The 22190-nt window shown below is 43.8% G+C and overlaps 3 protein-coding genes across 17 annotated transcripts in view; all 3 read left to right on the top strand.

Annotated features, from left to right (window-relative positions):
- Nucleotides 1–1380: 1380 nt before the first annotated feature.
- On the top strand, nucleotides 1381–9120 carry RPP14 (ribonuclease P/MRP subunit p14). Of its 3 annotated transcripts, none has more exons than XM_007118101.4 (6): nucleotides 1381–1528; nucleotides 4349–4446; nucleotides 4547–4631; nucleotides 7216–7292; nucleotides 7963–8041; nucleotides 8494–8580. In XM_007118101.4, the coding sequence occupies exons 2-6, from the start codon at nucleotides 4370–4372 to the stop codon at nucleotides 8548–8550; spliced, it is 375 nt and encodes a 124-aa protein (XP_007118163.1). In that variant the 5' UTR covers nucleotides 1381–1528; nucleotides 4349–4369; the 3' UTR covers nucleotides 8551–8580. The 3 variants fall into 3 exon arrangements, with proteins under 3 accessions (XP_007118163.1, XP_007118162.1, XP_028335363.1); XM_007118100.3 differs by lacking the exon at nucleotides 1381–1528 and adding an exon at nucleotides 1535–1810 and having other exon boundaries at nucleotides 8494–9120; XM_028479562.2 differs by lacking the exon at nucleotides 1381–1528 and adding an exon at nucleotides 1535–1810 and having other exon boundaries at nucleotides 4328–4446.
- HTD2 (hydroxyacyl-thioester dehydratase type 2) lies at nucleotides 8669–12304 on the top strand. Its single transcript, XM_055079831.1, has one exon. The coding sequence runs from the start codon at nucleotides 8669–8671 to the stop codon at nucleotides 9173–9175; it is 507 nt and encodes a 168-aa protein (XP_054935806.1). The 3' UTR covers nucleotides 9176–12304.
- A 4052-nt stretch (nucleotides 12305–16356) lies between these two features.
- Nucleotides 16357–22190, top strand: part of PXK (PX domain containing serine/threonine kinase like) — a 76724-nt gene continuing 70890 nt past the window's right edge. For 12 of the 13 annotated variants that reach the window (XM_024123799.3, XM_028478410.2, XM_024123798.3 and 9 more), the window contains exon 1: nucleotides 16358–16559. In XM_024123799.3, the coding sequence (XP_023979567.1) occupies nucleotides 16458–16559 (102 nt within the window). In that variant the 5' untranslated portion in view covers nucleotides 16358–16457. Of the gene's footprint in view, nucleotides 16560–22190 lie in introns of all 13 variants that reach the window. The other variant, XM_024123801.3, reaches the window with a different exon arrangement.

Raw genomic sequence — 22190 nt, 5'->3', positions numbered from 1 at the left:
AGTGTTGGTGAAAAAAGTTGTTTTATTCAGGAGGCCAGCAACCTGCGAAAATGGTGGACTAATGTCCGAGACCATCTCCTAGTTATGGGTTAGAGGACAAAGGTTTTAAAAGGGAGTTTCAGGAGTGCACAAGCAGGGGGCTACGTGCAGAACAGCACGGTCAGCTCCAATAATCATCTCGAGATGAGTCGTGCAGTGGTCTGGTCAGTGTCATCCTGGTGTTTTTAACGTGTACTCAATCAGTAATTTACTCCAAGGTTGGTCTGCTTCCACCTCCTTAAGGTCAGTCCCTGGAATTCTCAAACAAGCAAGATTAATTCTCTCATAGTTAGACATGGAAGAACTTTTGTACCCGGGAAGGCTCCACAGGGTCCTGCTTGGTTTCAATCCCGCCTTTTCTTTGCTACCCTTCAATCCTGAGGGGAACAGGGGTGGGACAAGAAAGGGAATAAAGTTTTGGATAGAGAGACTAATCATAAACTTGTCAAGGGAACTCAGTTTTCGGGGGACTCGGTAGGAGTTGAGTGCCAGACACAGGATAGCAGTGGTGAGCCAACAAAGACAAGGCCCCAACCTCATGGGCTTTACACTCAAGTTTTGGCAGCCCCAAGGCCCTCTCCCATGTATACCCCTGACTCATATCACACAATTGGTGGTAATACGATGCAGTGTGGAGAGAACCATCTAAAGTCAGGTGGCCCGATCCACCACTTACAACTGTGATCTTGGGCAAGTAACTTAGCCTCTTGTGCCTCAGTTTCCACCTCTGTAAAATGGGGATGATCGTAATAATTGTCACTTTAGGACTGTGTGAGAGTTCCATGAGATAACATATATAAAGGTTTTTGCATAGTATCTGGCACAAAGTTAGCAATTGATTGTTGAATACACACGATATGTTTCACTAGTGCAGGGGCCATATCGTCTTGTTCCCAGTGCCTAGCACATAATAGGGGCTCAGCAAGTACTTACTCAATAAACAACTGGATGAAACTTCGCTTACTTCGGAAATAGGACCATCTGGGTTTTTTTATGTCAACCCAGACAGAACACCTACTATGAGCTGGGAGCCACAAGAGACACTGAGAACCAGTTCTGTCCTTGGGGATTGCTTTATTTAGGAGATGCTCAGCAGAAGAGACGCTAGATATAAATTTTTTGAACGAATGAAGGCATAGATAAATGAATGATTACGAAGCACACTCTCGGGCACAATAAACATGCCCTGAGTCCCTTACCCTATGCAGACATTTGCGCACACGGCTTTCTGCAGCGTGGGCACTAGAGGGCACTAAGCATGGCGAGTCTCAGTTTCAGAGTCACGCCTGGGTCCTTAGGAGAACCTCGCGCGGTGACGTCATATCCTCCCTAGACGTCACGCATCCGGGGGCGGGACAGAGAGGAGCCAAACGTAAACACCCCGGAGTTCGGGCCGCAGGCTTCGGAGGAGGGGGGGGCTCCAAGTCTTGGTGGATTCTTGCAGGGAAAAGAAGTCCGGGAGGCGTCAGACCAGTCCGACGGAGAGCGGGTAGGCGGATAGCAGGGCGGCTGTTTTCCGGGAGTGGGCTCAGTTGGCCGCACTGGTGACGTATAGACGCGCGCGCCAGGGGCGCATGCGCAAGGTGGAGGGACGGCGGGCAGCGAGGAGCGGTCAGAGGTACCTACCGCTCCGGCCGCGGACGCCAAGGGCTGAAGGCGAGACTGGGCCGCGAACCTCCCCGGCTCTCTCTACAACGCGGTCTCAGTCGCGGAGGGCGGCTGAGAGGACCGAACGGGTCACGTGTGCAGAGCGCATGCGCCCGGACCCGAGGTGGGCGCTAAATTAATGGCGGACGTTAGTCGAAAAAAGTTGAAAACGACTTAAGTGCCCAACAGTACGGGATCGAGGATTCTGGTTTTTTTTTTTTAAATCATTGACTTCGTCCCAAAGTTATAATATTGAATGCTTGTTGTATGCGATGTATTGTTTTAGGTTTTCGGGAAACATCAGAGAACAAGACAGAAAGATGCCTGTTTCTTTTGGAATGTATATTCTAATAGGGTGGGGGAGGGAAGTACGAATAAAGAATAAATGAACTTCACAGTTATGTTAGAGGGTAGTGAATGCTATGAGGAAAAAGTAGAGCAGGGGCATGGGGGGGATGACATTAGATCTAAATGCCACTGGAATAAATGGAGGAATGAAATTAAGCAAAGCCATGAAGGAGGCAAGGGAATGAGCCATGTGGCTATCTGGAGGAAGAGTATTTACAGCATGTGGAAAAGTAGGAGGGAGGCCCAGAGGCGGGAGGGAAAGAGTTAGGAGGCCTATGTGGTGGGACTGAGCAGGTTTGAGCGGTAGGACCTGGGGTCAGGGTGGTGGGAGGAAGCAGCGGTACAGATCACTGCTGTATAAACTTTGGCTTTACTCTGAGTGAAACGGGAATCTTTGCAAGGTTTTGAGCAGAGGAATGATGTGGCTTGGATGGTTTTTAGTAGGGCCACTCAGGCTGCTGTAGAGACTAGATTGGGGAGGGAAGCAGGGACACCTATTACTAGTAGATCAGGTAATGAGCATTCCTACAGCCACCAGAAAGGCTGACTTCAAAGATGATGATGACAGCCACCATGGAAGTGCTCACATTTTCCTGGTGAGCCTGGTGAATATGCCGGGCTATAGGGAGGGTTTCACAGGCATCATCTCCTTTAGTCTCAGGACAACCTGAAGAAGGCAGAGCTATCACTCACCCTGAGGCTCATCCCTGTCAGAGGTGACTGGTCAATAAACACTTGCTCCTTCAGTCTTTTTTTTTTTTTGTAAAATAAACATAACATAAAATTTACCATTTTTTACCGTACAGTTCATTGGTGTTAAGTACCTTCACGTTGTTGTACAACTATCACCATTATCCATTTCCAGAGTAGTCCTGAAGTCTTTGTTGTAATTGGCATCCTAAGCCCCAGTCCATTCTCACTCCCCTACCTCAAACAGCCAACTCCTTTAGGGTAGTTCGTAACACTTAAAAAACACCTGTCGTGTGCCGGACAATGAATGGAATGATTGAGGGTCCAGTTCTCCTTGCCCCTTTAGTCGGGGAGACTCGTGATGGGGAAAGAAGCACCAGGTAAACTATTGCTGCAGTCCTGAAACCAAAGATACTCTTGAACATACAGGCCTTGCACTACCACCATTTGATCAATCCTGTATTCAGAAAGTGTTGAATACTCTGTGCCAGACTCAGTAAGTATTCATGTTTGTTGAATGGATGGTTGAATGTACCTGCTTGACCCTGACTTCTCATTTTCTCTTGAGGTCATCATTTGGGAGTAGTTGGAAGTGGGCCCAGAGAGGTTTTTGTAAATGCTGGTCTATAGCTATGTGACCTTGGACAAGTCCCTTTCCTTGGTTCGGTCTCAGTTTCCTGGTCCCTTTAGTGGGGGAACCAGATATTAAACAAATAGACAATGGTAAGAGATTGTGTAACAAGAGAACCTAACTTAGGGTGTCACAGAAGACCTCCCTGAAGAGGCAGTAGTCCTGCAAGAGGTGAACTTTAAGCTAAAATTTGAAAGATGAGTAGGAGCTATCCAGAGTGAGAGTGAGGTAGGAGTGGAGCCAAAGGACAGGGATTCTCTACAGGGGGACTAGCATGTTCTGAGTTCTTGAAAGTTCCAGATCTGTTAGAAATGGCTTGAGTGTCCATTCCAGAATTCCTCTTAAGACCTTTGCTGTTTAAGCTCAGTCTTTTGCAAGGCTGCCAAATAGCCCTGTACAGGCCTGGCTTCTAGACAGAGAACAGGCAGATCCAACGTGGGGGGAGGCCAGGAGAACTACCACCCTTCATTCTTCTGTTAATGTTCTATGTTGACTGAGAGTAAATAAGAAGAGAGTCTTCAGTCCCAGATTTTACTCCTTTATGCTTTTTACTTTTTTTTTTTTTTTTTTTGGTATGAATAGGCATCATGCCAGTGTGGTCTTGAGGCAGCTCAGGAGTGGTTGGAATCTCTGTGTGCTATCTTTGCTGAGCCTCAGTGTTCTCTTCTCAAAAATGGGAATACTGATAGCTTTTAGCTCATGGGATCATTTTGAAGACATGACCTAAGTCATGTAAAGTGTTTAGCACACACAGAGCTGGGTACTCGGTAAGGGAAAATGTTTTCTGGGATTAAATAAGAATACGGTGGTCTGGAATATATAAAATACAGAAAGTTCCGTTGTGTCTGTATGGGTAACATCAGTTTGACCAGAATTAGGTAAGTTATTGTACTAAGAGTTCTTTTAAAAAATCGTATAGGTCAAATTCTCATTAAAAAAGTGAAAAATAGCTTGTATCTTGGTAATTTCTAGCCCCCTTGACCCTTCATATAGGTGTGATCAGCATTGGAAAAGATGCCAGCCCCAGCTGCCACATATGAAAGAATAGTTTACAGAAATCCCTCTGAGCACCACTACATGAAAGTCCACCTGTAAGTTCAGTCTCCTGAGTTTTATTTTCGACTACTCTTTTATGAATCTGAATGGCATGAAATTTAATGCAATGCATTTTTTAAAAAATATTTTTTACAGAGAATTTCAAGATCATGGCATTGGACTGAATGCTGCACAGTTCAAACAGCTGCTTATTTCAGCCCTGAAGGACCTGTTTGGAGAGGTATGGAATCACTTGGTAGTTTGAACACTCCTAAGGTCTTTGTAAGACATAGTGAAAGGACACGTTTCCCAACATTATTTTAAAACTTTAAAACCACATTTGAAATTGCAGAAGCAGACTTTCAGAAGTGATGAGTTTTGTGTAGGTTTGTTCTCATATGCCTTCTAGTTGACAAGAACTTGTTAGACAGATATTTAGTGTAGTGCAACTCAAAGTATGGTGTAGACTGGCAACCTGCAAACTGCTGGGTTTTTTTTTTGCCTATTGTGGCTTGTTCCAGAATGTAAATGAGCACACCGTTTCCTTTACTGAGACAGTCTGCAATGAAAAAAACTGAGCTGAACTAAACAGTGTGCTCACTGATACTGTTGATTTCCACTCTGGTGCAGCTCCTTATCACAGACCAGCACTTTCAGTAGTCTGTTTTCGCATTCAGTTGAAAACAAGTAGAGTTTGGTTTTTTGTTTGTTTTTTGTTTTTTTTGGCAGTATGCGGGCCTCCCACTGTTGTGGTCTCTCCCGTTGCGGAGCACAGGCTCAGGATGCGCAGGCTCAGCGGCCATGGCTCACGGGCCCAGCCGCTCCGCGGCATGTGGGATCTTCCCAGACCGGGGCATGAACCCATGTCCCCTGCATTGGCAGGTGGACTCTCAACCACTGCGCCACCAGGGAAGCCCAAACAAGTAGAGTTTTGAAGAGAGAACAAAGATGATTCTCAAGAAATTATTTCCTGATACATATATTCTATCAAAATCTGTCAAGCACTCATCAAAATTTAAAACTTTTACTCTGCAAAAGATTTGGTTCAGAGGCTAAAAAACAGACTACAGACTGGGGGGAAGATATTTGTAAACCACATGTCTGACAAAGGACTAATATCTAGAATATATAAAGATCTCTTAAAACTCAATAGTAAAGAAAATAACCCAAACACTCCAGTTAGAAAATGGGCAAAAGTGGGAGCTCCTTGGTGGCCTAGTGGTTAGGATTCGGCGCTTTCACTGCGGAGGTCCGGGTCCTATCCCTGGTTGGGGAACCATCCCGCGTGCCGCGTGGCATGGCGTGGCGCAGCCAAAGTACAAAAAAAAATTCTTAAAAATGGGCAAAAGATATGAACAGACATTTCACTAAAAAGGGTGTACAGTTGGCAAAGAAGCACATGTATGGAAAGATGTTCAGCATCATTAGCCATTAGAGAAATGCACATTAAAACCACAGTGACACATTACTACACATTTAGCAGAATGACTAAAATGAAAAATAGTGATAACACTAAATGCTGGTGAGGATGCAGAGAAACTAAATCACTCATACCTGCTGGTGGGCCTGTAAAATGGTACAGCCACTTTGGAACACAGTTTGGCAGTTTCCTTTAAAAAACTATGGTAGTTTTTTTTAAACTACCGTACAACCCAGCAGTTGCATACCTGGCTGTTTATCCCAGAGAAATGAAAACTTAGGTCCACACAAAAACGTGTACACAAATGTTCATAGCAGCTTTATTAGTAAGAGCCCCAAAATAGAAATAAGCCACGTGTCCTTCAATGGGTGAATAGTTAAACAAACTATGGTACATTCATACTGTGGAATATACTCGGTAATGAAAAAGAATAAACCATAGATACACCTGACAAATTGACCGAATCTCTAGAGAATTATGCTGAGTGAAAAAGCCAATCCCAAAAAGTAATATACTGGGTGATTCCATTTATATAATGCTCTTGAAATAACATAATTATCATAGTTATATAATCTAGAGAAAGATAAGTGTTTGTCTGGGTTTAGGGATGAAGAGGAGTGGTGGGTATGGCTGTAAAGGGGGTCGAAGGAGAGAGCCTTGTGATGGTATAGCTCTTTATCTTGATAATGGGAATACTTAAATTACCTATATGGTAATAGCGCATAGAACTACACATATATACGTGTAAACAAATATGAGTGCATATATAATTGGCAAAATTGGGATAAGCTCTGATTTATTAATTTCGGTTTTCTGGTTTTGATATTGTACTGTAGTTATGCAAGATGTTGACACTGGGGGGAGGCTGAGTGAAGGGTGCATGGAATCTTCCTGCACATTTTTTTTGCAATCTCATGTGACTAATTTTTCAAAATAAAAAGTATGAGAAAAAAAATTCATGCACCCTCTATATGTCAAGTATAAAACCTGGTTCCTGGGGATGTAGTTGTAAACAAACAGACATGGCTTCTGCCTCATGGTCTTGGTTATTTTAGTAGGAAACCATCTTGAACAATTAATGGCAAGAATGATGAGTATCTTGAAATAGGAAGTATGTGGGTCCGTATGTGAAAGAGCGTAGCAAGCAGTTGAGCTTAATCTTGGGAATGAAGGAAGGAGCACTTTAAATGAAGACTTGAGAAAGGTAAAGAGGCCTTAGCAATATGAAGAGGTACAGGAAGAATGTTCCAGGCAGGGGGAAGTTATAAAAAAGCAGGCCCAGTAGTCCAGCACCATTAAATAAAATACTGATTTTTTGGAGAAGAAAAGCAGTTGACAGAATTAGTTATTAGAGTTCAAGAGTAATGATGATAATAGTCTGCTAACAGCATTATTCCATACTTAGGTTGATGCTGCTTTACCCTTGGACATCCTGACCTACGAAGAGAAGACCTTGTCAGCCATCTTGAGAATATGCAGCAGGTACAACAGACAGTGGAACACTTCTAGTTTAACAGAGCAGAGAGACGGATGGCAAAAAAAGAGCAAAGGTGCTCCCTTCTGAGAATGAGAAGAATTTTGTCATTGTGAACTCTGAGCAGCTTTTGGAAGTTTAAATTGGGGATAATATGAACATTCATCCACCAGGAACTTACACCCTAGAGGGCCAGACTTGTGATTTGCTTACAACTGTAGTGTTTCCCAATTGATAGGGTTGCAAACTCAGAAGTGTGTATTTTAGAAACATTCCTGATTGAGGTTCATTTTTTTCTTTGCCTTTGACATACTGTGCTTTTATTTTTTATTTATTTATTTTTTTTTTGTGGTACGCGGGCCTCTCACTGCTGTGGCCTCTCCCGCTGCGGAGCACAGGCTCCGGATGCGCAGGCCCAGCGGCCGTGGCTCACGGGCCCAGCCGCTCCGCAGCACGCGGGATCCTCCCGGACCGGGGCACGAACCCGTGTTCCCTGCATCGGCAGGCGGACTCTCAACCACTGCGCCACCAGGGAAGCCCTGTGCTTTTATTTTTAAAGTTTTCTCATTTTAAATAGGTTTTCTGGTAGAGACTACTTTCTGGACCATCACAAACAAAAGTACTAGGGAGATGTTGCAGGGACAAATCTTTACGTACGCTTTCTTGTTCTTTCTGTAGTGGTCTTGTCAAATTGTGGAGCTCTTTGACCCTGTTAGGATCCTATAAAGGCAAGAAATGTGCTTTCAGAGTGATTCAGGTAAAGACCATTCCTTCACATATTCCAAATGAGGCTGAGTAGTAGACCAAACTACTTATTAATATGTGTCTCATTTTTGCGCTTGCATAAATCTAGTGTGGTTAACATCATCCAGCTGGGAGGGGAAAATTCAGGGCTTCATTAATTACAAAAATGTGATACAAAGCAGTTAGGTTTTAAATTGTACGGGGGAGGTTTGGGGATAAAACTTGGAACACTTGTGGAAAAGTCTTAACTTTTGTTGCTTAATGCCTAGCGCTTAATGTATTGGAATGCTCTTTCTGAGTTTATCATGACCACTTATTTATCTAAGGCTAGCTCTCAGGATGCTCTTTAAAATGCTACTGCCTCAGTTTGGCTTATCCTACAGAATAGGGCATGTTTCTACATTGTCCTGTGTTGCAGTGCAGTTTTCTCCTGATACTGCCTTAAACTTTTTCTTTCTCTTATAGGTTTCTCCATTTCTCCTTGCATTATCTGGTAACAGTAGAGAACTAGTATTGAATTGAATAGTCTTCAATTTCAGAAGTATTCCTCGTTCTCAAAAGTACATTTTGGTGCCAGCATAATGTTTGAAGACTGAAGCAGCCTAAAAGTTCCTGTTGATGGAATTTGAGACCTCTGAAGATGCTCCCAGTAATTTCCAGCCATCGCCTTTGGTGGGGTAGGCTTCAGAGGAGTATCTGCCTGAACCAAGCAGTGCTAAACAGGCAGCACTTACAGCATGTGCACATCAGAGTTGGAGACCGGGCTGAACTCAGTAGGGCCTTCACACAGAGGGATGTGGCTGTCTTCTCAGAATTAACAGGGGATGTCAATCCTTTGCATTTGGATGAAGATTTTGCAAAACACACCAGATTTGGAAAGACGATTGTACATGGAGTTTTGATCAATGGACTTATTTCAGCTCTCCTAGGTACTAAAATGCCAGGGCCAGGCTGTGTATTTCTTTCCCAGGAAATTAACTTTCCAGCCCCTTTATATATTGGGGAAGTTGTTTTAGCTTCTGCAGAAGTGAAAAAGCTGAAGCGGTTCCTTGCTATTATTGCAGTGTCATGTTTTGTACTAGAAAGTAAAAAGACTGTTATGGAAGGCTGGGTTAAAGTTATGGTCCCAGAAGCTCCCACATCCTGAAATATGTCTTTAAAGATGCAAGTTCAGGCATCAGTGTTACTATTATTGAACAGCCTCTGAGGAAAACAGGGATTGCTGTTCTTCACCAAGGAGGGGCTGATAGACCCATAAACCCACATTGGTGGAGGGGAGCTGGTAGAGGGGTGTTCCATTGTCCACTTATGCTTTGGCATTATGCATCACACAGGCTTAAGTATATTTGTCATCTGTCTAGGTTTTTAAAACTGAAAAAAATAGGGAATTCCCTGACGGTCCAGTGGTTAGGACTCTGGGCTTTCACTGCCATGGGTGCGAGTTCAGTCCCTGGTTGGGGAACTAAGATTCCGCAAGCTGTGTGACACAGCCAAAAAAAAACCAAAGAAAAACTGACTAGAGGAAATCAGAGGTGGGCTTCCTTGGTGGCACAGTGGTTAAGAATCCGCCTGCCAATGCAGGGTTCACGGGTTCGAGTCCTGGTTCGGGAAGATCCCACATGCCGTGGAGCAAGGAAGTCTGTGCGCCACAACTGAGCCTGCGCTGTAGAGCCTGTGAGCCGCAACTACTGAGCCCGCGTGCCACAACTGCTGAAGCCCACACCTAGAGCCCGTGCTCCGCAACAAGGGATGCCACCGCAGTGAGAAGCCCGCGCGCCACAACGAAGAGTAGCCCCCGCTCTCCGCAACTAGAGAAAGCCTGCGCGCAGCAACGAAGACCCAATGCAGCCATAAATAAATAAATAAATGTAAAAGAAAGAAAATCATAGGTGATTCTAAGGTTGGACATTGTGTCCAGGCTCCCATGAGGTGCCATTTAAAAAAAACAAAAACAAAAAATATTGGGAGAGTTATCATTTAGCTTAATGTTCTACTTTTAGGATTTCAAACCTTATTAGATTTGCATTTGGATAAGAGAAACCTACCTATATCTGTGTAGAATAAGTTTCTCACTGAATTTATAACTAGCTAGCATTTAATTATTGAAGGTAACGATAGAAGATAGGTCATCTTTGAACACCTATCTTTTACTTGTAAATATTCTTAGATTCTCTTCTTCAGCAGTTTCTGGGTCAGGGTTTATTGTAATTTGTTACTGTTTACACCAAGATGGTAATTTGTTCAATGTTCGGTGTCACTTGCCCTTCAGATGGTTTTCCTGTTATCGGAGGAGGGCTTATGTGCAGATTTGGACTCAGTTATATAAGCTCTCTTGGTCTCACGTATAAAACGGATAAAAACACCTACCACATGGGATTGTTGGAGGTGACAGATACAAATAGTTAAGCACAAGGTCAAGCTTATAAACAGCTACTACTATTGCCCATTCTCTTCTGTGAATAAGGTTAGAGGTTTTCCTGAGTTTGGTGCTAACTGGCCAAAAGTTAGAGAACAGACCAGTCTTTCAGGATGTCAGCCAATCTCTATTGGTATTCTAAACTTGGAGTAGATCTTGAATGCAAAGCTCCTGTTTTAGTAATCCAGATTTTTTTTTATCTCTCCCTTGAAAATACTGTGGGGTCCCCCCTTATATAAATAATATATGCTTTTATTTAAAAAATTATAAGGTAAAAAATTTAAGGAACACTGTGGAGGCCAAGTTCTTAAGAGTTGAGGGGTATTAGAGAGGAATTGTGCCTAATGTGTTATTACTAACTGGTCATGCCCAACATAGCCAACACTATTAATCAGAATCTATAGTACAACATACACGTGGTCCACCTGTGCTCTGTAGCTTTAGATGGTGGCTCAGACCACAGCTAGATGCTTCGATCAGGAAGGTAAGATAAGGTTTAATTGGTTGCATCAACCAACATTTCCTGGAAAAAGATTTTTTCTTCCTGCTGGTGGATGAGTAACTAGATTTTTTTATTTATTTTTTTACATCAAGGGGATCAGTTAGATTACTAGAAGGAATTATTCTAGTCACTAGAGGGCAGTGATGTGTATAAATAAAGTGAGTATTTTAAACTTTAATACTGTACCATACTCTAGTTTGTTGGTGAGATGAAAATACCAAAATCATAGAAGCAAGGATGCCATTATCATGAGTTTCAAAATGGACAGCATGTGTAGGTTTAGATCCACCTGAAGAAGGTGTATTTATAGGTGAAACACTATACATGCCTAAACTTTGATGTGACATTGAAAAACAAAATGGGGAACTTGAGTCACAAAATAGAGACTTGAAGCTAAGACTGTATACTCCTGCAGAACTCATTCTCTGGGACTTAGCAGCAGTCCTGAAGCATGGGTCATAAGTAGAGTGTGATGTAATCATTAATACTATAAGCTACCATTCTTTCAATGATAAGCCAATTTTCTACATTAATTCTAATCCTTTAAACAGTTTTATGAAGTTAATGTTCCATTTTATAGGCAAGGAAACAGACTGATGTGGTGTGACTTGCCCAAGGTTGTACAGGTAGTATGCAGTAGAGCTGGGATTCAAACAGCCCTGGCTGGCTGCCTGGCTCCAGGGCATTTATTTCCATCACGCTGTGGGTCTTAAAATGTTCCCATACTGGAACACTTTCAGTTTCTATAATGATATCTTGTTATGTGGCAGTAAAGTATTTGGAACCACCATTCTATATAATTCTGTTTATATTCAGAATGTTCTAGATCTTATAACCTTGCTACAGTTGTAGTGTTTTCCTCTTTGCTGTTACTTGATGGCTTCTACCCGTATCTATTGCCTACACTTTTTCTAAGCTGACATTCAGTGATTATTTGTCTTTAGAGCAGAATTACTGAAAGAGTTATTCTAAAAATGAAAAATCATGTGCAAGTTCAAGTATGGTGGGGAGGGCTGTATGTCAGATCTGGCGGATAGCTGATTAATACTCTGTAACTTAAAGTAGCTTCTCAATATGAGCATTTCCTTTTTTTTCTTTTTTTTTTTTTGTGCTCAGTAGATGTCATGGTCTTCTTTGTAAACCAATGATCTTTGTAAACCAATAAAAAGTTGGAATAGAGAAGCAGGCAAGAAGTTAGGGATACTTCTCTGTACACAATGACTTGTTATTTTTACTCAGAGCCAAGATTCTCAGACCTCATGCTCTGTTAAAGCTGACTAACAAAAACTAGCTGGTTGGCTTTTTCATTTTGAGCTGTGTACAAGTTGCCAGAAAGAATGACTCTTCTAATGAAAGCATGGGTGACCCTCAAATCAGGAAGTCCTCTCCCAGGTAATTGCGAAGCGGCTTTGACTGTACAGGGTCACAAGTGGAAGTGAGTACAAAAGTACTGACTAGGGCTTCCCTGGTGGCGCAGTGGTTGAGAGTCCGCCTGCCGATGCAGGGGACGTGGGTTCGTGCCCCGGTCCAGGAAGATCCCACATGCCGCGGAGCGGCTGGGCCCGTGAGCCATGGCTGCTGAGCCTGCGCGTCCGGAGCCTGTGCTCCGCAGCGGGAGAGGCCACAAGAGTGAGAGGGCTGCGTATGGTGTGGGGGTGGGGGGGGAAGTACTGACTAAAATATGAGGCCAAATTGTACTAGCACTTTCCACATAGGGGCATTACAAGACTGCAATTTATGTAATGTTTGATTGCCACAGAAATATATACCCATCTTAAGCAATTTCAGTCTAATGTACTGGAAAATTGCTTAACAGATTTTTATATTCTATTAGAAACATTTCCATATTGGTGAAGTGCCACTCATTTCTTTTTCTGAGCAGCAAATCTTAAGTAGCAGCAGGGAGAAAGCCTCACCACAGCCACCATTCGTCTTGTGTGTTCAGGTAGAAAAAGAAGAAACTGCTAAATGCACATTCGTACCTCTTAGGTAACCACAGGTTTTCATTTTGTGCTGAATTATTAGTCATTTTTCTTCTATGTTCTCAGAGTATGATTGAGACCAATTTACTCCCAAAGAAAATTGCTACTAAATTACATCTATTAAGTTTTTATATTAAAACATACTCCACCAAAGGTTGACACTCACTCTGAGCAGTTGTGCCACTCTGAATGTCTCATGTACTGGCATAATTTATTAACTGGCTCTATGTGAACAGAATGCAAGTGCTGTGGAACTACTCTTGGGCTGCAGTTATCTCCAGTGTCCCAGATGTTTCACTTCCTTTGTTCTTGGCTTTTTTTCATATGGATTACAAACACAGCAGAGACTAGAACTCTCGACATCTTCAGAGAAATTTTGAGTTGGAGCAAAATTGTAAGAAAACCCAAGACAAATGTGGACACTACGTAAATAGGATTAATAGAAGGCTCCACAAGCAGTCGATTTCTAGGCTATAATCAATTTTTAGGGTGGCTCTTAGGTAGGCCACAGTTCATATGACCTTAAAAACCCTGAGCAAAATTCCTCTGCGATGTGATGAAAATAACACGTAAGGGAAGTAAGAAAGATCAAATGTGAGTTGGTTGATTTTTCCAGATGATGAATATTTAAAGAAAGTCATTCTGAGTTGGGAGGGGATGCTCCTTAAGAAGCACTGAGTTTTTCACAAGCTTCTATGTCTTGATTTGTAGAGCAGTTGCCAGGTCTAGAAGCAACCTCACTAAAACTCAGTATCTTCAGTCAGTCTGGCCAAATGTCAAGCTGTTAGATAAACAACCTGTGGGCCATCTAAACATTTGGCAACATACAAGAATGTAAGTCTTTTTTTTCCCCCCTGCCAGCCCTGAGTAGTGTATGTGGCAACAACTAAGGTACTGCATACCTCATTTGCTTTCAAGCAAGTTGATTTGATTCAGATCAGCTCTGGACTGGGGAGTTGCCCCACCTTCAGTATGAGCCACTTCAAAAGCCAAATGGATAGCGAGACTGTCATAGGATTGGGGCCAGGTCTCCAGAGGATCTATTTAGTATTTATTCTGAGAGGCTTACTTTAGTCAAGAATTTCTAGAGAATGAGAAAGGCTAGATTGAGAGTTAGTCTGTGGCTTCATTTCATCAAATATCTGGTTTCTCAGTTTCGTTTCCATAGTAAGGAAGACAACAGGCTGTCGCTTGATGACCTTTGCAACTCAGTTATATAATACCATTATTTTTCTCCTAATCATACAAATATCTTCACTAGAGACATTTTGCAAAGTGCAAGAAAACAAAAACATAGAAAGCATCATGATGCCACTTGCTAGAGACCCTCAGTTAATAATTTGGTGGGCTTCCTTCTGGTGTTTTTCCTAAAATATATTTTTAAATCTTGGGATCATAAAATGTATATATTGCTTTTTTCTCCTTACTGTTATATCTAGAGCATTTCCCAACATCATTCAACATCCTTTGATAATCTCATTTTTAATCATTGCAAAATATTTCTGTTTATGATTGTACCATGATTTGTCCAATATCCTATTGTTAGATATTTATCCTTGAGTGCTATATATTTGCACTTGTCTCTGATTATTTCCTTAGGATACCCTCCTGGAGGTGGGATTACTGCGTGAGAACATTTTCAAAGCCCTTGATATGTGTTGTCAAATCCCAGTTCCTAGTGCCAGGCCTATTACATGCTTAAGTACTCAGTAATAATTGTTGAATGCATAAATGCCTTTTGGAAAGGTTGGACCGATTTATACTCCCACCAGTGGTATGCGAGAAGAGCCTTGTTTTGATCAGCCCACGATAGGAATAATGATTAAAGCAGAATTTTGGTTTCCGTGATTCTGGTAATGAAATAACCCATTTGCCTTAAAGAAATGGAAGTAAGTTGAACCCTCCCTAAGTGATAAATAGTTTTGTTTTAATAGACTGCTGCTTTTAAACACACTGGGACAAACATGGAATGCAGAAGAATTTTGATTATTTTAGGATGTAAATCATGAAGTTCCATGTTTCCCTCTTCATATCTCTCTCTCCACTGAGTCTTGGCCTCTAAGTCAGTCTGTCTTGGCTACTTGGCCACTTGGAGTTGCCCAAAAATCCCCTTCAGCTTGAGATCTGGGGAGGGTACCCTTTAGATACTGTCTGGGCTTGTGCTGTGATGTCAGATTGTGGTGGTGGCGTTTCCAAGAAACTTTGTTCTCTTTCTTGTCTGAAATGTAGAAATTTAGGGAAGATAAATTTAAGAGTTAGAAACTTCCATTCTGAACTATAGGGGACGAAAGAAACTAATATTGTCTGAGGTTTTATTATGTGCTGAGCCCCTTCCCATCCTACTGCATTCCTCATATCAACCCTTCCAAAAAGTATTATCTCCATTTTGTAGATGGGGACTGGGGCTCAGAGAGGTTGGGTAACGAATTCAATGTCACACAGCTGGTAAGTCCTGGAGCCCTGAAGATCCTGGTCATCTAATTCCAAGTCTAACTCTCTCCACTGTCCTGGGACACTGCCCTGGGAGACAGCACTGTGGGTGGGCCAGGATTATGACCTTGGGTTCAGGCAGATGGGGCAAATTTGGGGCTGAGAAGTTGGTGGCAGAGTTCTCTGCCTCTGGGTTTGAGGTTCTTGGAGCCAGTACAGTGGGACTGACCACCGCAAGCCTGAGGTTGAGAATTCTCAAGTTTGAAGGCCTTGTGGGCTGAGCTAAGAGCTGGGGCGAAGGGTAGAGGTTGCGAGTTTGTGGACCAATACCCAATTTTTAGGGTCCCCTGTTCAAAGAGCTCTGGGTCTGAGGGTGCTGGAGTCTTAGGGCTCCAGCTCTGGGGTCCAATCCTGAGGGCCCAGCTGTTAGGTTCTTGGGTCTGAAGAGCCAGGTTCACGAGTTCCCCATAAAACCTGAATCTGAGGGGTTTGTTTTAGAAAGTTTCTGGGTCTGCAGGGCACAGACTGAGGGTCACATCCTGAAGCCCCTTTTTTTCTGGGTCTTAGGGTCCTTGGTCCTGGGAGGCCTGAGTGGGAAAGGTCCAGTTGTAAAGGTGTCGAGACTGAGAGTCCAGCTTTTGAGGGCCTAATGCGAAAAGCCCATCAGCAAGAGGCTTGGGATCTTTGCGCCTGAGGGTTCCTGACCGCAGGGCCCCAGACGCGGTGTTTTCGGCTCTGAGGACCTCTGGAGGTGATGATGGCTTAGGGTGAATTGCCCCGAGATCTGAGGCCCGGTGCTAAGGGTACCGGGTCTGCGGTGCGGCCACTTGGAGGCCCGGGTCCAGGGCAGCGGTGACTGCGACAGTTTGGCGCTAGAAACCCGCGGGAGGCGGCGGCGCAAAGGGTTGCCAGTGTTGACAGCAGCGGCGGAGGGGGAAGATCGGCGCTAGGACCCCGAGGTCCCGGCGGGCGGCGGCGGCGCGTGGGGCGGCGCGTGTTGACAGCGGCGGCGGCGGCGGCGGATCCCGGCGGGCGACGGGAGTCGGCGCCTCTGGTTCCTGCCCCTGGTCCCGAGGTGGTGGTGGACGGGCGTTCCGGGATGGCCTTCATGGAGAAGCCGCCGGCTGGCAAGGTCCTGCTGGACGACACGGTGCCGCTGACAGCAGCCATCGAGGCGAGCCAGAGCCTGCAGTCCCACACGGTACGCGGCCCACCGGGCGGGCTGGCGGCGCGGGGCGGCCCCGGGCCCTGAGAGGGCTGCGGGCGGCCGGGCGGGGCCCGGGGCAGGGGCCGGCGGCCCAGGCCGACGGCTCTGGCGTGGCGTCGTTCCTGGGCCAGGATCCCCGGGGCCCAAGCGGTCGCTGAAGTCCGGAGGGGTCGAGGGTGGGAACCGCAGACCCTTGGGCCAAGGAGTGGGAGGGGTTCGGCGGTGCCCTGGAAGGGGACTCCGAGTTGGGGGAGGTGTTGGATTCCCGGGCCCACGTCGGGCCGGCGGAGTAAAGAGACCACTCAGGACCCTCTCATCCATTTCTGCCCTCCGCCAGCCATCTCCTCTTCTTTGGGGCCGCTGAGTTTCCCTCCTTTAGGCTGGGGATCTCAGTGGTGGGGATGAGGGTGTGCCGGGCCAAATGGAAGTGTGACTTTAGAGCCTACTTGTTGGGATAGCAGTGGCCGGGGTCTGCAGCCCCATTTCCAGGTCAGCTGTTTGACCGAGGCACGGGGAGATGGTGAGGGAGGCAGTCTGGGCCCCTGCTGAGGCAGGTGTTTGAAATTGCTCCTTCCCTCCTCTAACTTGCTCTTTAGCAGGCAGTGGTAGCAGTCATTTGAGTTTAAAATCCACTGGAGTAGCATAAAGGAGTAATAGGTCCTCAAAGTAAACACAGGCAGAGTTGATTTCTGTTACATATAGTGTCTTTTATGGGTCTTTAAAACCGTGGTTGTTTTCATTTACCTGTACCGTTTTTTGAAAAGCACAATATAATTTACAAGCAGTAAACCCAGAAACCAGCAAAGAAACAGGAGCTGCCAGCCAGTGGTACTTTGTTTGGGAAATAATGAATGGGGAGAGAGAGATTCCTTAAATTGTAATGTTTTGTTAGGTTCCCAAATCAGATTCTGGCTCAGAGGCTTGTTTGTTTACCATTGCAGGGCGTTTGGGGTTCATCATCTGGAGGCTAAAGCCCCACAATAGCCTTCTGTTTCTCTTTTTGCTCAAGCTGTTCTGGCGACTTCAAAGAGACCTTTTATTCTGTTGTATTAAAGTGGGACTTGTTTTAACCTCAGTTTCCTCTTCCGACAGCCATGCTTTGTAGGGCTTGGATTGTTCAAAGTGTTCATTTCCAGTTAGGAAAATGATCATATATTTTTAAAGTACATTTTCTTTTGTTGTGCATGTCTTTAATCCTGTTCTACAGACTTGTGAGAAGGCACTGTATAGGACAGAATTTGTTAACGCCTCTGTAATCTGTGCCTAAGGGAATAGGGAGGGGTTAAGGGTTGAAATTTAGGGCTGGGAGTCAAGAATAAATTCTGCTATTTAATTAGATTTTTTTACTTGACTATTGACCAGTAAATATTACCAGGGAGTGGGGTTGAGTCTTTTAGGCTTATTTGGTACTGAAAGTCCAGAGAGAGATGCTTGTAAATGCTCACAAACCACTTCTTCCAGAAAGCATTTCATGATGGCCACTGCCCCAAGCCATGTGCTCACCTCCACCTTAACCTTGATCAGTTTATTCTGTATTTACTTCTTTAGTTTACCTCTCCACCAGGCTGTGAGAGGAGCGACACTTTTGTGTTCATTTTTGGGTCCCAGTTCCTTGCGTCTGATAGGATTTCATGTGTTTGTTGAATGAATAAATAAATGAATTATAACCTTACTTCGTCTTTTTTTCTGTTTGTGTAAAATGGTCGTGATAAAAATGGGAGCAACATGACATCTGAGGTTCTAAGTTAAGGGTTGAGTGCTGCAGCAAGGTGGTGAAAGATGTAGTAGGATTCCATTTTTTTTGCAGAGATTTTCTTTAAGAAATAAAGTAAAATAATTTAGGGTAGAGAATGGCAGTTCCTATAATGATGACTGAACACAGACAGTGACTCACAGGAGACACATAGAGGCAGATGTGGTGGAGTAAAAAAAATGCAGCATTGTCTTGCGTAATTTTTGAGTGTTCTGTGTTCTTGTCATTTTAGCTGTAAAATCTAAGAGTGAAAAGTATTGCATCAGCCCTGAACTTTATTGAGAAAATGATATGTGATGCAAACTTTTTGGACTATTAGTGCCTTAAGAGTAAGTCCCTTTAAAACAGGAACTGTTGGAAATTGTTTTGGAAAGTAGTTGTTAAGCGTGGTCTACAGAAGAAAAAGGCATTGTTTTCTGTTGGGAAGGTTGAAGATGGCTTTCTGGCTTGTTAGCTGAAGGGAGATGGTATCCCCAAAGTCAGAGGACCGTCCTCCCTTTCAAATGCCAAATCTCTAGGAAGTTGCTCCTTGGCTGTAGGACAGAAACCTACAGAGAGGGTACATAGTGGACATCCTTTGGGTTGGAAGAGGCAGGACCTTAATAAGGGTTTGGGCTGATGCTAGTCATGTGATATCATCGGCTGGGCAAGTCACTTAACCTTTTTTTTTTTTTTTTTTTTTTTTTTTTTTGTGGTATGCGGGCCTCCCTCTGCTGTGGCCTCTCCCGTTGCGGGGCACAGGCTCCGGACGCGCAGGCTCAGCGGCCATGGCTCACGGGCCCAGCCGCTCCGCGGCATGTGGGATCCTCCCGGACCGGGGCGCGAACCCGGTTCCCCTGCATCGGCAGGCGGACGCGCAACCACTGCGCCACCAGGGAAGCCCCTCACTTAATCTTTTTTGATGTTTAGTTTCGTCATCTGTAAATGGGGGTAATAAATGCCTGCCCTGCCTGTCTTCCACATTGTTACAAAGATCAGATGAAATAATCTTTATGAAGTATTTGTAAAGTGCATTCCTGCCTTCTTCCATCTATTCACTTTATGGCACCATATATGCAAAGGATTAAACACATTAATGCGTTTTTATTGCACGTAAGCTCATTTCTGTCCGTGGTTGCTTTCACTACCAAGGTTGTTTAGCCTTGGGAAACAGGATTTATAGCAGGAAATTTTTTTGTTACCTATGATTTAGGATTTATGGACTTGGGAGGGGAAAATTCTGTGGATTGGAAAATACAGGTGCCAGAAGGATGAAGGGAACAAGGTCACCACCAGAAAGGCATATTGGGATAAGCAACTGGCGGAAGGTGCAGGTTGGTAGGTTATTCTCTGCCTGAATGTGGTTTGAATGATTTTATTTTCACTTTTATGGAGCCCAAATAATTTAGCTTCAGGAAATAGACCAGGCCTCTGCTGCAAGGAAATGAAGCTTCCATAAAATAAGAAAGGACAGTATTTAGGGATGCTTTCAGCAAGGGGAGTCGCGGGCTGGAAAGGGAAGGATTTTCCTGACAAAAGGGATTCTGGTAAAAAGCCACACAGGTAAATTGTGGGAAACTTTGGGAGCATTAAGAATGAAGACAAGGAAATATGTAAGTTCTTGACTAAACGAAAGGGAAAACTTTTAAAGTCAGTCGACTGAAGAAAAATGCTTACTTAGCCGAAACAGAAACCAGAGGAAGCTGCCAGTTTTGGAGAAGGTTGTTATCAAATACGCATATCTGGTTTTTGCTGGTGACTTGTGCTGTAGTGCCATAGCTCTTAATCTCTATTTCCTCCTTTTTAGGGAGGAAAAAGGTTCTCCGAGGTTCATCTGAATCAGGGCGCGTTGATTCTGTGTTTGGTGCATTTTGTTCTTGAGAAACAAAAGATAATTTCAGTGGTATTTGAGACATAACAGAGAGTATTTTAAAAGTCTGTGGAAAAGATAATATTTCATGTTAAGATCTTAACTGAAAATGGATCTCACCTTGAACCTTTGATTTTGGAAACTGCATTCCTGCAGTTTGTTTATTCAACAATACTCATTCCTTCAACAGAAATGTACTGAGCACCTAGTTGAGTGCCAGGCACAAGCTGGAGATCTGGTGGTGAACTCAACTGCTTCTGCTTTCATGGAGCTTTGTTCTATGGGATTCTGAGATCTTCTGTCTTCCAAGGTGTATACAAGTCAACCAGAATCTTTACCTGTCATAACACAGATACTTTAAAGTTCCTTTTGTGGCTTGGTTTAATGAGCTTCAGCCTCTTCATCAGTGACCTTTTTAAATAGTCTTTTAAACTCTATTCACGTATCACTAGAATACCTGTCAAATGGGATGCCAAAACAGGAGACGTCATTGCCTTAGAGATCCTGACATTTTAAGGCAATCCAGTGCTCAATATCAGAATCCATCTGGGCTTCCTTTGGAGGTGCTATTTGGAGATTTCTTTCAAATTCCAATTTATATTGAATATTTTGCAAGTTTTTTTTAAGATGTGTGCCTAGACAAGTAGAGACAGTATGATAGTTAATTTGCAGCACTTGCACACATTATAAGAAGATAACAGTAGTGGTTTTCTGGGAATCTAATCACTGGTCTTCCACTTGGTTATATATTTTTCTCCGCTTGTCCTTGAAACCCACGATGGGTGCATTTGGAAAACTGAGTTGGAAGCTTAGAGACAGGTAATTCGTTAATTTGTAAAGTCAGTCTCTTCTTCATTCTCTTCCTATTGAAGAAGTCAATTTTTTCGCAGCTTGATTTAGGGGCTGAGGACTCAATTCTGCTGCATCACCTCTTTCGAGGAGTATCCCACTAGAAAGGTTTCTTGTGGGAATACAGATAAGAACCTGGCTGTAGTTACTAGATGGAAGTGCAGGATTCTGGGGCTAAGGTTTATTTTATGTGAAAAGATAATTTGCTTTGCTCCCCTGGGAGAATAGTGGAAACAGCCACCCATGTGTACACAGCTTCCATGTGGGTTGTGATCTTGAGATTGTTCAAAATACAGGTTGTGGATTGGATGCCTAAATGGGTTCATTTGGGGCAAGTTAAACAAACCCTCTGTTCTCCACTGCAGGCAGGTAGTGCTAGCAGTTTCCGGGCAGCTTCACATGAAATGAAGCTCCTTTCAGTCCCACCCTGAAAAGGGCAGAGCTGGACCCAGACGTTGTTTTAGAGCTCATAAGTGCTGAAGTGTGCGGGGCGTTGTGGAGGGAGAGCAATAGGCTTTTCCCGTTGTTCTCCCCTGAGCCTGGAAGTCATCCTTGTCCGTGACTTCTTTCATGGGTGACATGCACATGGTTTGGGGAAATTAAGGTGCGCCTCTTCTTCAGAGGTGATGATGGGGGCCCCGTTTCTTCAGTTTGAAACTTTTGACTCGGGGCTAAGGAACAAGTACTTCACCCTGGGTAAATACTACGACCTCAGAAGGGGAAGAGTCTATGCAGGTTGGCCATTTTGTCTCTGGCTCACTTTCTGACCACCAAATCTGAGGTAAATTTGGCCATTTCTAGCTAAACATCAGGATATCACGTGTTTCTTCCTGCTTACTAAAAGAGTACAGTTGAAAGCAAAAGGGAATTCTGTTGTCATCGTTGTCTTCACATAATCCAGTAGTTACATTTTGGTGGCTAACAGGTATTTATTAACATAATGTTAGCTTGGGGGATCCATTGCAGAGTAACAGGAGTCTTCCTGGAAAGTTGTTTGTGTAACAGCTTTATATAATTCACATACCATACAGTTTACCCATTTATGGTATACAACTCAGTGGCTTTTAGTATATTCACAGAATTGTATATCTGTCGCCATACTCAATTTTAGAACATTTTTGTTACCCTGAAAAGAAGCCCCTAACCCCTTAACCCTCACCCTGGAAAGTTTTAT

The sequence above is a fragment of the Physeter macrocephalus genome, chromosome 18, assembly GCF_002837175.3.
Source record: "Physeter macrocephalus isolate SW-GA chromosome 18, ASM283717v5, whole genome shotgun sequence".
Lineage (NCBI taxonomy): Eukaryota > Metazoa > Chordata > Mammalia > Artiodactyla > Physeteridae > Physeter > Physeter macrocephalus.
The sequence above is the reverse complement of the archived record's forward strand: the minus strand, read 5'-3'. Positions and strand labels throughout refer to the sequence as shown.

Coding starts and splice junctions, on each gene's coding strand:
- RPP14 (XM_007118100.3), top strand. CDS start 4,370: ATGCCAGCCCCAGCTGCCACATATGAAAGAATAGTTTACAGAAATCCC. Junction 4,447..4,546: donor CACTACATGAAAGTCCACCT/GTAAGTTCAGTC, acceptor TATTTTTTACAG/AGAATTTCAAGATCATGGCA. Junction 4,632..7,215: donor TGAAGGACCTGTTTGGAGAG/GTATGGAATCAC, acceptor TTCCATACTTAG/GTTGATGCTGCTTTACCCTT.
- HTD2 (XM_055079831.1), top strand. CDS start 8,669: ATGCTCCCAGTAATTTCCAGCCATCGCCTTTGGTGGGGTAGGCTTCAG.